The sequence below is a fragment of the Polypterus senegalus genome, chromosome 2 (genome assembly GCF_016835505.1).
Source record: "Polypterus senegalus isolate Bchr_013 chromosome 2, ASM1683550v1, whole genome shotgun sequence".
Classification (NCBI taxonomy): domain Eukaryota; kingdom Metazoa; phylum Chordata; class Cladistia; order Polypteriformes; family Polypteridae; genus Polypterus; species Polypterus senegalus.
The window spans coordinates 290,186,255-290,201,161 of record NC_053155.1 but is presented as its reverse complement, the minus strand read 5'-3'; the positions used below and the strand labels follow the sequence as shown (position 1 = coordinate 290,201,161).

At 39.5% G+C, this 14,907-nt stretch overlaps 1 protein-coding gene across 10 annotated transcripts in view; it reads right to left on the bottom strand.

Annotated features, from left to right (window-relative positions):
* Window positions 1-8,880: 8,880 nt before the first annotated feature.
* Window positions 8,881-14,907, bottom strand: part of LOC120523983 (protein furry homolog) — a 468,780-nt gene continuing 462,753 nt past the window's right edge. For all 10 annotated transcript variants that reach the window (XM_039745747.1, XM_039745746.1, XM_039745738.1 and 7 more), the window contains one exon: window positions 8,881-10,830. In XM_039745747.1, the coding sequence (XP_039601681.1) occupies window positions 10,572-10,830 (259 nt within the window). In that variant the 3' untranslated portion in view covers window positions 8,881-10,571. The remainder of the gene's footprint in view (window positions 10,831-14,907) is intronic.

Here is a 14,907-nt window from a genome sequence, read left to right as displayed (position 1 = left end):
GAAGCTTTTTTTTTTTTTTTTGTAAGCCATTATGCATATTTGCAAATGTTCGTTAGAGTCACTATTTGCTGTGCAAGTTGTGGGTTACTTATGTCTGCAGGACCAGAACTCGCTTGGGCCTCCTTGTGTCGTTTCATTCTGAAGTTACGCTGGGCTCGTCTTCCAACAGAGGGGAGCTTTGCGCCTTTTTGATTCCGTTATTTTGGAAGACTAATGTCAAAGGTCTAAGTTAGCCTGTAAATTGAAGTACTGGGGGGTATTTTTCGTACGTGGATTACTTGTTTAACCGGATGTAATTGTTGACGATTTGGCCTGATCCTGGATCTGTCGGTTTTTTGAAACTCTTGCTGGATGTGTTGTCATAGCAGTAGATCCAAATCCTCAAACCTGCTCAGAGCAGTAAACGGGGATTAGCTCACACACTTGGTGTCCGTGCGTGGAATTCATTCAGTCATGGCTTTGCCGTTCATGAATGAGCGACCAACTGCTATCGGTACGCAAATAAGAGAATTTCATAGAGACGGTTTGCACGATCAGCAAGATCCTTTATTGCTCCTGGAGGAAATTCTTTTCGAAAGATACAGATACCGCTTTAGCCGAGGGGGAGTATTGTAACTCAAAGATTTATTAGCACCTTATATTCGAAGTCAAACTCGGCGAAGTCGGGCTCTCACAACCACACAGACAGTATGCATTGCTTTGAGTTTTTTTGCAAGTGGCACTTTTTTAATATACTGTAGGCGATGCGGAAAATCTGCCTAAAAGTGCAGTTTGCCAGGCAATTCGTAAAGTCTGTTTGGCTGTGAAATATTTCCTTTGGGGTTTCTTAAGTGTTTCCTGGACACCTACGTGTGCAGACAATAAAAGATGTCATTCTTTTATTACCCAGGATTTCCAAAATGTGATTGGGGCACATGGGACTGATCAGAGTGGAGTTTGATCAAACATTATTTGGAAAATGTACCTCTCCTCCTGATGAATAATCAGACACAGTGTCTTCATCAGATATTTGACCTTCGTCAATATCTCGTTGGTCAGACACGTTCTAGGGATATGACATTCACTGCAACTGACCCAACAAAAAAAAAAAAAATCCCTCAGAAACAGGGCGATTGGGATTTTACTGGAGAGCCAACTCTTCTGCAGGGGTTAGATCTGGACCGCGTGGACCTCCATCTGTTTTTTGCTTGTCTGCCTTCTTATTAGCTTTAAAATGAATGTTTCTTATATTATATATGATTCTTTATGTGAACAATTCTTTAAATAGTTATATACCAATATTTGCCAGTTTGAACTATATTCTTGTACTTCACTTTAACCTGTTCCCATGCTCTCCTTGTGTTCACGTCTGATCTGGAATTATGACATATTAAATAATAATTAATCTGACACATAGGAAATGAAACGCTGCATTCAGTAAGTACAATGCACACTACTTGCCGTTTAATTTGCCAGCCGTCTTTTCTGGTTTGGGCTGCTTTTGCAGTGTTACCCCTTGTGCATATTAAATCTTAAAATTCTTCATATCCTTCGAATAAAAGGCCCTGCTCTGCTTGTGTAAAAAAAAAAAATGCGCCCGTTCTTTCGTCATTTTGTTGCAGCCTATCAAAGACTTGCTGATCATGTTTTCTAGACTCAATATATGTGGGCTTTTCACTCAGCGTGGGCGCGCGCATTCATCTCGGATGATTAGATTCAGCTGACTAATCTACTACACCGCTGCGTTTGAAAAACTGACTTATCCCGGATGAACTTCACCGGCATTAACTCATCCAAGATGAGGCAGCTGATCTCGGATGATTTAAGCGACGTACAGAAAATACCCCCCTGGTGTCAAAGCCTTCAGTGTTGACTTTAACAGAACTTTAAATGTCACTTAAAACTATAACACACTTTTATTTTAAAAGTAAATCTCTTGTTTCAGTTCACAGTGAATAATTCCTGTTTTTGCTCAGCTATTGCCCAGTTTCTATGTGGGCCACAGCCCATCCGACCAGAGCTCCACTCTTAGGCAGCGCATTTGGCCACCTTAGTGTTACGTTTACCTCTGAGGGGGAAAACAAGCCAAAAACATTTTCTTTTTTCAACAAGAAAATGTGCAACAGACATCAACTTAAATCCAGTAGGAAAGACCTGCCGGGTGTCCACTGCTGTACTTTACTGATGCAGCGTTCTTCAGGGGCGATGGTCTGACATGGTCACGAACACACAGGCCCACGTCACAGTCACAGTCGGTACGCTGCAAGTCCTTTACTCACATTTCTTATATTTTTTTCTGTTGCTTGTGCCTGAGATTTGAATGGCAGTACCTGATCCACACAATCGATGTGCCCCTTGTGTTTTTGTAGGCTACCACAACAGCGCAAGGCTTCCTGACTTCCACATTGACTTTTGGTGTATTGTGAACTGTGCTTGTGGCGCTAACATCCATCTTGTTTTCCTACTTGACTGCAGTCATTTTGCCTTTTCTGCCATGGTGAACCTTCACGGGACTGAATTCACCAGACATATCATGGCAGTTTGACCATCCAGCGCTGTAAGCATCAGTTTCACTATCCACGCCAGAGTCTTCGTGACCGGCTCGTTTTACCGTCGCTATCGCTCAACTCGAGCAGTGGTTCTGTTCCAGTTTGTTCTAAAACGTTGTTTAGATACCTTTTATTGGGTTGCTGGTTCCTCCCCACTCATGAATATTCATGAGTTACCTTAGAGTGGCAGGAATTTTTTTTCATCCACAATATGGCAGCAGCAGATGCTTAACGTTCCACCTCTCATCAAAATCAGTTAACTCGAGTCTTACTAAGGAGATGTTCATTAAAGGAGGTCAGCAAACCCAGCTGTCCAAGGGGCATCCTAACTACATGCCTCCTTGTGATCTGGAGGGGCCGATCACCTTGCCACAGGTACTCGACATTTCAGTCTTTCACTCTAATCAGCATAATCCCATGGTGGAGTCCATTAATAACACTGAATGGCTGCAGCTTAATGCAAAGTGTGCAAACACAATGGCAGATGAAAGTTAATGTAATGAATGTAAAGCATGACACGTAGGAAGTAAAAATGTTAAGGCGTTAACTTTGAATACATAAGGCGAGGTCTGAAAATTGGAAGTACACCTCCTGAGAGATTTAGGAGTCGTAATGGACTTGAAACTAACAACTTCCTGGCAGTGTTCAGAAGCCATTATGAAGGCTAACAGGATGTTAGGTTATATAATACGATCTGTGGAGTACAAGTCCAAGGAGGTTCTGCTCAACCTTTATAATGCACTGGTGAGGCCTCATCTTGAGTACCGTGTGCAGTTTTGGTCTCCAGGCTACAAAAAGGACACAGCAGCACTAGAAAAGGTCCAGAAAAGAGCGACTAGGCTGATTCCAGGACTACAGGGGTTGAATTATGAGGAAAGATTAAAAGAGCTGAGCCTTTACAGTACAACTCTTTGAAGGCTGAATATCCTTCTATATAAAAGCGGTCGGGATTGTCCTTCCGTCCTGTGAGTGCTACGTAGGCGCGGAGTTTCACACACGCCCGTCCATTTTGCAATGCACGATGGGATTTGTAGTTTCGTTTTTCCAGGTAAAAGATGATTTTCTACTCCAGACTGTGCAATATCTTCGACTTCTTTCTTACTATATAAAAGCGGTCAGGATTGTCCTTCCGTCCCGCGAGTGGAAAGCGTAGCGGTATTCCGCTTATCACAGACTTGCTACTTACAGCTTGTGGTACGAAGCGACATGATGTGAGCAGAGTTCTGGTGCTCCCATCGTTCACTTGCTTTTGTGCGCGATGCGCTGGAAAAATAGACAAAATGATGTCTCTGGAAATAATTAATGTTGATGGAGTACAAATGCCTCACCACATAGTAAATATCAGGAGAGTTCAAAAGAGCGACCTCAATATAGAAAAAAAGTTTAAATTTCATCACAAAAAGTATTAAAGTAATACCGCTCAAATGCAATATAACCAAATGAATGAGTTTGTATAAAATATCAAATTGATCTACATATGGAATTGCCTTAAGAAGTGGTCAACTTAAAAGGCTGGTCAGCCTAGTATAGATATATATTTTTCTTCTGAAAAGCACACAAAGCAACGGTTTCACACAGAAATCAACATAAAATGTTTGTTGCTGTGGCCGCCAGGCTGCCTTTGTGTGGTGGTCATAGTTGAGGTGCATTGTGTTCTGGTTTGTATCTCCTGTCATTGTAAGTGGTGTTCCTCCCAGGCGATCGTTGCTGTTGGTGCGTCAGCTACGTGAACCTGTTAATAGGACTGCCGAATGTCCCAATCATCCAGATTGTTCTAATGTTCATAGAGGGCCAGAGCCTAACCTCACAGCACTGAGTGCGCGGCCGGACTCAAACGTGATCAGAGCACCCTGCCCATTACAAGGAATGTTTAATTCATACCTGCTAACTAACTTACCATACATAACTTTGGCCTGTGGGCAGGACATGTAGGCTCCACACACAGTTCTCAATGGCCTCCCTAACTTCAGAACCATGATGTTAACCTCTGAATCCTGGTTGATCTGATTCTTCAGTCTTCCTGAGTGTTTTACATTTTTTGTACAGAGCTGTTCTTTTTGTTCTTCCTTGTGCCATCTCTCAGGTTATTGCTAATGTTCATAACTTGAGAACTCTAATGGCCACAGTAGAGTCAGAAGCTCACGCGATAGTATCTTATGTGTGCTCTAGGTGAGGATCTTGTGCCCCTGGCACTGGCCAGTATTCAGTCCAGCTTGGCATTATAGAGTAAGGCTTTCCGTTTTCAAAAGTGGGACTCGCTGGTGTGAGAAATGAAGGAAAAGTAAGGAATGCTGCCCCATCCTACAAATATATTCCACCCAGGCCTTACAAAGTGTTGGTGTCTTTCCATATCAATGGTTGAGAACCATTGAATGGATTGTTCTTCTCTTGTTTTTTCCTTCTGTCTGGACTGTCTGGAGTTAGAATCCTAACTAGGAAAAGAAAATCCGAACACATTTCTCCAGTTTTGATGTCACTACACTGGTTGCCTGTGTCATTCAGAATTGACTTTAAAATTCTGCTTATGGTTTATAAAGCCTTAAATAATCTCGCCCCATCTTATATATCGGAATGTCTGACACCTTATATTCCAAATCATAACCTTAGATCTTCAAATGAGTGTCTCCTTATAATTCCAAGAACAAAACTTAAAAGAAGTGGTGAGGCGGCCTTCTGCTGTTATGCACCTAAAATCTGGAATAGCCTGCCAATAGGAATTCACCAGGCTAATACATTAGAGCACTTTAAAACACTGCTGAAAACATATTACTTTAACATGGCCTTCTCATAACTTCACTTTAACTTAATCCTGATACTCTGTATGTTCAATTCATCATAATAACTGAGCCACCACCACCTACTCAAAGCATCATGATGCACCAACATTGATGGACTGAAAGCCAGAAGTCTACGTGACCATCATCATCAAGTCCTTCCATGAGATCTCTAAATACAAAGAGGACTTTTCATTTATGTTAGGTAGATTGCCCAGAGGGGACTGGGTGGTCTCGTGGTTTGGAACCCCTACAGATTTTTTTTTTTTCTCCAGCCGTCTGGAGTTTTTTTTGTTTTTTCTGTCCACCCTGGCCATCGGACCTTACTCTTATTCTATGTTAATTAATGTTGACTTATGTTCTTCTATTTTTCTATTCTTCATTTTGTAAAGCACTTTGAGCTACATTTTTTTGTATGAATATGTGCTATATAAATAAATGTTGTTGTTGGACAATTTTGTTTTATTTATTTTTAAGAGGAGATACACAAATTGTAAAAGTTGCCATTTTTGTGTTTCCACACTGGGCTTGCCAAATTCCTTCAGTTGTAAGATGTCTGTGATGTTTTCAATGGAGGGCTTTGCCTAGGCCAGTCCTTAACTATCATTTCTCCTTTTTTTGGCTGTTCCTAAGGTAATTTGTTAGTGTGCTTCAGATGATCGTGATGAAAGGTCCATTTCCAGTTCAACTTTTGGACTGATGACCTCACATTCTCCTCAGGCACACTTTGATGTGATGCAGAATGCATAGTTGACTCTGAAGATGGCAGCAAAGCCACCTCAAACCATTACATTTCCATCACCAAGCTTCAGTTTGTATGACATTCTTCTCCAGAAATGCTGTCTTCAGTTGGTGCAAAGCACAGCTACTGTGTTACTGTGGCCAAAAAAACTCTACTTTGATTTGTCTGTCCAGAACACAGAAGGCCTGGGGCCTCATGCATAAACGGTGCGTACGCACAGAAATGTTGCGTAAGAACTTTTCCACGTTCAAATCGCGATGTATAAAACCTACACTTGGTGTACAGCCACGCACTTTTCCACGGTACCTCATACCTTGTCATACACAAGTTCTCCGCTCGGTTTTGCAGACTGGTGGCATCCAGCGTCAAAGCAGTGCTACTGTTCCTGTGTGGTTTATCTTTCTTTTTCAGATTCACATCCCTGACGCGGTTTTATAAATACACTGAAATTAACCGCATATTGTTTATTAGTGTAATGCATCTGATTGTAATTAACTTGTAACAATATAATGGTCCAGGGAACAGCCATAGTATTCCAAACACCATAACTGCTTTAGCGTTGTTACTCTCACTGCACCTTCTTCTTTCAGCTCCTCCCGTTAGGTGTTGCCACAGCGGATCATCTTTTTCCATATTACTCTCGCTGCACCACTCGGAGTATTTATATGACTGTATCTGAGTGTGAATCACAGCAGCAGCTGTTCGGAAAGAGAATTATCGGTATACAGTTTAATGGACACGCTGTCTCAGCCACGGGAAAACACTTCAGAGACTTTCCTGTACGGACCTCGCGGTTCAGAAACAGTTTCATCCCAAGAACTTTAAGCAATCAGTCCATCAAGTGCTCCTTGTAGAGCTGTTTGTACTTATAAGTACAATCACCTCACTGTAAACTAGCACTACAGTTGTAATATTACACAACCTGCGCCATTTTATAAAGTGCATATTTATATATGATGATATCATTTTTAAGATGAAATGCAGCAAAATATGTTGATTATATAGATAAAACTTTAACTCCATTTAAATAATCTGTATTGTTAATAATTAAACATGTGAGGACACGGTTCTGCAGCGCTAGCTAGTTCACAGATTGATCCTACCTTGTGCTGTATTCTTTCTGGGGCTGACGAGACACTGGAAGGACAGATGGATAGAATAATTAAACATGTACTACAAAGATATTTCAATGTTCCTTAAAAGTTTTCAAGAATCGTCATTGTAAGCTTACAGATGTCTTAACATCAATTACAGAGCTGATTGCGTGGCGATTGGGTATTTGGAGAAAGAAAAGCAAGGACAGGAATTGGAGGTTAGTACGTTTGAAAGAGACAGTACTGCTACAATAATTTCATCGAAGGTTGCACACAATCACACACAGTGTTCCCCTGTTTAATAACGTGCTTTAACTCCTATCATTATGAAAAAGATATCATGTATACATCTCAGTATTTTAATTATTCAGAGAGCTGTAATATCACGAATGTAATGAATTCTGTGTCCTGTCAGAGGAAGAGAAAGCAGAAGCACATAGTGATTCACACACATAGAGCAAAAGATCAAATACAAAACAAAGCATTTAACGTGCTGCTTTAATTACGATGTGATTTGAGAAACTGGTTAATTAAACGATTTTAAGATGAAGTTTATGATGTTCTACTTTAATGACAAAATAAACTACGTGATTAAAGTGGAAATGTCGAGATTGAAGTTGATATTTCATGCTTTTTTCCCCACTGTGTGCCCTGTTTTTTTTGTCTGTACCCTAATAAACTTTCATATGACACTCAGACGGTGAGCTACAACTTGCCTTTTCACAGCGACTTTGATACGTTACAACTTCTTTTTGTTGATTATTCCACTGTTTAATCCAACAAATAGTATGTTTTTCCTTTGCCTCCACTTGGTATTCACTGAAATTCTTCCATTTTCCCTCTTGCTTTTCCCATTGTCTTTTCACAAAAGGCTGTGCTTAAGGGCTATTTATATTGATTTGCATATTCAAAGAGGCGTAATTCTGGGAGGAGTTGGGGGCGGGACAGAAGGTGCGTGCACGAGCGTTACTTTTCACGCTGACTGGGATTAATGGAGCGGAAGAACGTGCAAGTTGGAGTACGCAATGATTCCTGCATCTGGATTTTTCTGTGCGTAAGCACAATTCGGTTTTTGTGCTTACGCCATGTTATAGTGCGAGTTCTACGCACAGCGTTATGCATGAGGCCCCTGGTCTTTGCCAAGATGTTCGGTGGCAAACCATAGTCTTGCTCGGATGTTCTTTTTGGCTTTTTCCTGGCACACCTTTTGTGATGAATTCTTTTAAGAAGATGTACCGACCTCTTCATGTTAAGTTTTGGACTTGGGAATTGTTTGGACCTTCTGCCTGCTAAGCATGGAAGGGCAGCGTCCACATTTCTCAGAATAATTTTTCTCTTAAATCACAGGCACGTAGAGCAAGGTTGTCAGGCAGAAATTTGCAGGATCGTATACAAAATGTAATTTCTATACCACAGCGGTCGTGTAGCGCCTTTCACAAGCGATCTGCTACCGAGAGATGACCCAAATACATTTAAGCTGCTGTTAGTGCTACTTACCTGTTGTGTTATAGCGCCTTTAAAATGTACTGTACTTTACCCGGAAGCACGCCAGTACTGCTCAATGTATCTTTACTTTGTACATGTTAATGTTTTACTGTTTAATAATTTATATACAACATTTTATTTTTTTCCCTTGCACTCAGTGAGCGAAGCCACTGGGTAATCGGCTAGTATTTAATAAAATCTCTTCTCTTCTGTGACTTATGTAGCTTGTAGCTGAAAAACACAACAAAGCCGATGAATAACTTTTTCCTTATTTTGTTTTTAATCTTTAAAGTCACTGAAATAAATAATGTGATAATAAGTTCCAACTTTTTACATGGCAGTTGAAGCAGACATAAAAAAAGGAAAATACAGCCTGGGAGAAGAAAGCTAAATGTAAGGTACTGTGCGACTTATCCTGTGATATCTTGGTAAAATATTGACTTCATACTGTAGGTAGAACACAACTGCTAATACAAATTCTTGTTGTATATGGCTAACCTTATGGGATACATACATTTTAAAAATGTGTTTCAAATACACACTTAAATAAATGTGACAACAGACTGAATATGTGCAGATGTATACACAGAAATGATCAGATGCGTACTTTGAAACTTCACTCTGCATGTACAGTATGTGTGTGTCTACATGTGTATGTATTGATATATATTTATTATATTCTATTCTATTGGCAGCAGGAACAATTTGTTTACTCTAAACAGCATGTGTAAAAATAACATTTCTAATATACTGTATGCTTTCTGTAATGCAGTTTGGGTAAGTATTTTAATCCTGATATTATGAAACTATTTTTTTTTTTATTTGGTGTGTGTATGTATGGATAATACACACAAAACACACACATGGGTTTTTGTTAAATGAGTGTAACAACTCATTTACACTCACAAAATCTCAAGATAGTATTTACAACATGAAAAAATACTTATATTCTTCCTAATGGAAGTGTTTACCATATGCAACTTTTTTTTACATGCGCAGATATTTGTACTAATCGACAGCACAAATTATAAATACATTTAAAGCCGCACAAGAGGCCCACCCGTCACCCTAGTACTCACGATATATACAGGTGTGAACTCAAATTTGAGTCTGAAGAGTTGTGTAATCCAATCTTCTAGTACACAAAATAGGCATGCTCCGCAGTTTAAAAAGACGGGATGACCAAATGTGACTTCTTTCCAATAAACACCCCAAGAAGCGTGCGTCTTTTGAAATACGCCTGAAATTCAGTAAAGTACCTACTTAGTAGAAAGCAGCCAATCGCATAAAAAAACAAAAAAAGTGACCAGAAGTTGCTCCGTTAAGCAATGAGAGGAGCGCACATACAGTAAGTAAATTGTCTCTGTAGAGCAGTAGCTTGGCAACCTAAAAGTGCTTCACCACAGCGCCTACTAGGCTACTCGTCACGGGTCATGAAATGAATGAGAGTTCGGTTGGGGTTGGATTCACAAAGACACAGGCCCTCAGCTTTCACCCGACTATGAAATGAGCTTCATTCTGCCTGTACTCGTATCAGCAGAATTTCACAAGATTCGTCTCCTAGTTGCGAAGACTCCCTTTCTAAAACACATAATACAGTAAATATTCGAAGCAAAAGAAGTTAATATCACTTTGGTATATCCTGATAAAGTGTAAAAGTCACTCAGTAGCAAGTGGGAGACACTCCTTGAAATAATAAATAATTATTAGTGCAATAGGAGCAAAGTCAATGTCATTTCTTCAGCCTCCGTTTACGTCGCCTCAGCACTAACAGTATTGCTGCACATCCAGTGACCTGAAAATGTTCCGCCAGAGCAACACTCAAAAGTACCGATCGCCACAACAGCATGTGCCAGTTTCTCCAAAAGTGAGGCCACGTTGAAAGGTTTCACTCCAGTGCTGCAGCATTTCCAAACGGAAGCAGAAGGCAGGAAACCATGTCCTCCTGTCAGAGACTTGTGCCGGAAACTCTCGAGTCGGGAAGAAAGGTTGTGACGACCCGATAACCCTGAGCTCGGCGAATCATGTCCCGAATCTCTCCGTTCAGCTCCATCAGCTTCATACAGATTTCAGACAGGTCCTGCTTGGACCCCACCAGTGCAAAGGTGCCCGTCTGTCCCAGGGTGTGGTGCCTGAAGTAAATGTTGAGGAGAGTCTGGACCTCGTCTTCAGCGTGGCTTCCAAAGATGTCATTGGGCCATAAACGTCTGCAAATCAAACACATTAAATGTTTTACTTCAATAAACATCATGATATTTGATTGTTATTATTATTCTTTTTTATTTTATTACCACACTTCTTTTCACTTCACCCGTTTGTTGTCTGATACAAATCTTTTCATCGATATTTAACCCACTTCCTATTGTCCAAATAGCTTGAAATTTTGCACACTTGCTCACTTCCGATGACAATACATGAATCAATAATCAGTTTCACTAACTGATCAATTAATCCACGTTAACTAAGAAATTACATTTTCATATGAAGATAGTTAAAGATTTCACCAATAGATGGCGCTAGTAACGGATAGAAATATTAAAGGAAGTGTTAAAATACTGATTACAAAATTATACTAAAAACAAACCCAAGGCTAAAATGTTGATAATAATATATATATATATATATATATATATATATATATGTATGTGTATGTATATATATATATGTGTATGTATATGTATGTATGTATGTATGTATATATATATGTATGTATATATATATGTATATATATATATATATGTATGTATATATATATGTATGTATATATATATGTATGTGTATATATATATATATATATGTATATATATATTTTTAAAAAACACGCTTGTATTAAGTTAAAAAGTGTACTAAAAAGTAAAAAAATAAGTCTGTCATACATCACCTGTAAAATAAGAGTGGCCGCTTATGCTACGATTTTAAGAAGTGTCTTTTGAATGTTGATTGATGAAAAGCGCCCACACTTTTATTTGACGAGTGATGTTTGACACTTATTTTTTTACTTTTTAGTACACTTTTTAACTGAATATAAGCGTGGTTTTTAAAAAGTATTTATATTTATATATATATATATATATATATATATATATATATATATATATATATATGTGTGTGTATGTATGTGTATATATATATATATATATATGTATAATATAATTTTTGAAACATTATCATTGATCCTTGCTTTCTTCTCTCTATTCTTTTGTTTTCTCTCTGAGACATTGTGAATGCAGCTTGTCAGCGGTGATAAACTACTCAGGGTCTCAACTTTTGCTGATTCACCAGCCATCAGTAACTTGAAGCATATGTTGTTGTGCTAATCGAAAACTCTTTTGGTAACGCTGCTAAACAAAGATTTTTGTTATCCAAAGGTCCTGGGTTTTGAATGCCATTGCTGTGGTCTCTAAACGTAGGCTGGCTGAGGGAGGGGGTCGCCCTGAGAGAACTGTTGAGCAGAGACAAATGGCACAGTGACGCAGATACGCTCTGGACAGGGTGGTGAGGTTGGGAGAGCCTGCTGTTGTGCAAGAGGCCTCTTGATAGTGAGTAGACATTTGGGCCGAAGGAGTTCCCTCTTAGGACAATGGCAGAGAAGGCTGCTCTGCCCACTTCATGGAGGAGAAGTAGTTAAGGGGAGGGTGTAATCATGAGTGGACTCCTGAGCAAAACTACTCTTTAACATCACTGCATATACTGTAGTTGTGTCAGCCATTACTATGGATGCAATGAGAAGTCAAGCAAAATGACACCTTTTATTGGCTAACCGAACAGATTACAAGTTGCCAGAAGTTGGGGCCTGTGTTGCATATTGTAATCGGTTCATTTAGCCAATAAAAGGTGTCATTTTGCTTGACTTCTCATTGCATGACTGTATAATAAGTGAATTGTTATTCTTTTGTAACATATGTGGATATACCAAGATTTGATCTTCATTTAAATAACATCTATAGTAAAGGTGATATAACAAACATCATGCCACATTTACGTTTTGTAGTCCACTGTACAATTTAAACAAACACCCCTACATTTATCACTTCCTCAGATACCTAAATTTAGAATCCAGCACAAATGATTAGGACATCATTACAGGGAATCTTGTCTGAATCCATCTTACTCACACCTCAAACATTCACTTTTCTTTGCTCTTTGTTGTTGAAGTGTGTGTTATCACCATGCCTGGATTGAAAGAGGCCTTCAAAAAGAAGCTTGTAAATGCCTATGAGTCTGGGAAGGGGTTTAAAAAGACCTTCAAACAAATTAATCATTTCACTGTCCAGACCAGGGGTCCTCAATCACAATCCTGCAGGTTTTTATTCCAGCCAGTTTCCTAATTTGAACTCAGTCCTTGCTGATAATGACACGTGGTACTTAACTATATGCCTTGTTAGCGCGTTCAATCATTAAAGACAAATTTTAGTTACGTTGCAGAATCTGCAGAGGTCCTCAATTACAGTGCTGGAGGTCCGCAGTGGCTTCACCCACTTTCTTAATTAGAACCCATTTATTTACTACTAAAGCAATACGCTTTTTGGCTTAATTTTATTATCTTGCCTCTGACAACCCAGAACCCTTAATTGACTAATTTAGTTCTTGGCAGCTGCATTTAAGTTTTAATTGTTGCCTGTTTTCTTAACCAGACATTAGTTAACAATGAAATGCAGAGAACCAATAAACCAGCAGCTCTCCAGTTAACGTGCTTTCTTTTAAAGTTGCACATATTCACCACAAAGCATCTGAGTTAAAAAATGTTTAGGAATAAATGAGAGGAGAATTGGAAGGAGCGTTAAGTTTAATTCTGTTCTTGTCCACAAAACACAGATAATGTTCTCAGAGAGGGAAACACTACAGTGTAATTAAAATTTCTCTTGGAGGAATGAAAGGACTAAGAAGCCAAATAGTTAAAATACCAACTTTTATTATCAGCAAGGACTGAGTTCTAATTTAGAAACCAGTTGGAAAACCTGCAGCCACTGCGGCCCTCCCAGACTGTGATTGAGGTTCTTTGGTCTTGAACAGGAGTGGCGAACTCCAGGCCTTGAGTGCCGCAGTGGCTGCAGGTTTTCATTCTTACCATCTTCTTAATTAGTGACCAGTTTTTGCTGCCGATTACTTCTTTTAATTAACTTGACTCAGGCCTCTTTGTTGTTTCTTTTTCTTTAATTAGCAGCCAAACAATAATGAGACACAAAACAAGCCACCACATGACCAGCTCCCCTGTGCCCATCACACAATATCTTCATATATAATTTGATACTATCTGTATGCATGGTGTTTGCGTCAATACCTCGGCTCAATACAAGTTAGAACCATGCAATGAGACCCTGCCTCTGTGGTTAGAACATAACGTGGCACACGCGGACGCAGTGTTGCATGATTGGCTAAGAATGTTCGAATGCTTCAGTGACCCCGCTGGACGGCCGAGTATAGTAAGTCGGTGTTGGTTCGGGCAGATAACAGTAAGTTTGGCTGGTTTTTGGAATGTTGGTTTGGTGGGGTGTACTTTCCAGGACTAACATAGTCGACTGACTTAAACCCTACGACAGCTCCAGAACCGTAAGTAATTTAGAAAGTATCGCCATTTGCTTGGTACGTCGAAATCTATATTTGGGCAGTTTGGTTTTGGCAGCCGTCCTTCTGACATCTATTGGCAAACTGAGTAATGACGGCTGGGTATTAACAACGGTCATTGTTTAAATTTTAGCCGATCTCAGATCTAAAATGACCACGGCAACATAATTATTACTCCGACTCTGATTAGAGTCATAAAATACGGTTTGTTTTGAAAATTTTTTGCCGGAAAAAAATCAAATAAGTTGTGCCGAAGAGCTGATTTCATGTCTTGCAGCCCCGTTTTAAACAGGAAGCTCATTATTACATCGGCCCTGAAAAGGTCTATTTTAAGCACAAATCAGTGCCATGATAACAAAAGCATTTCAAGGACTTAAAATAACAAATAATTCTTTGCCGAGAAAGTATGGATTTCACAAACATAGAATTTGTAGTCCGATTTGATCGGGTTCCCATTCACAAGTCTGAAATTAAAGAAAGGTAACGGTCTTGGTAAGGTTGATCTCTCAGGTCACCAAAACATTTTGACATTGGTGCTCTTAGAAAGAACAGAAAAACACCAGTGTTCGAAACGTGCGCTGTGGTAGAATGAGAGCAGCAACAAGCCATGGAGTTAAATAACGGGTTTAATGAACAGCAAGAATTGGCTTCTCATTAAGAAAGTGATTGGAGTGAAATTGGGTGGAGTTTGAAGCCCCAGTCCAGATGGTCCTCTGTTA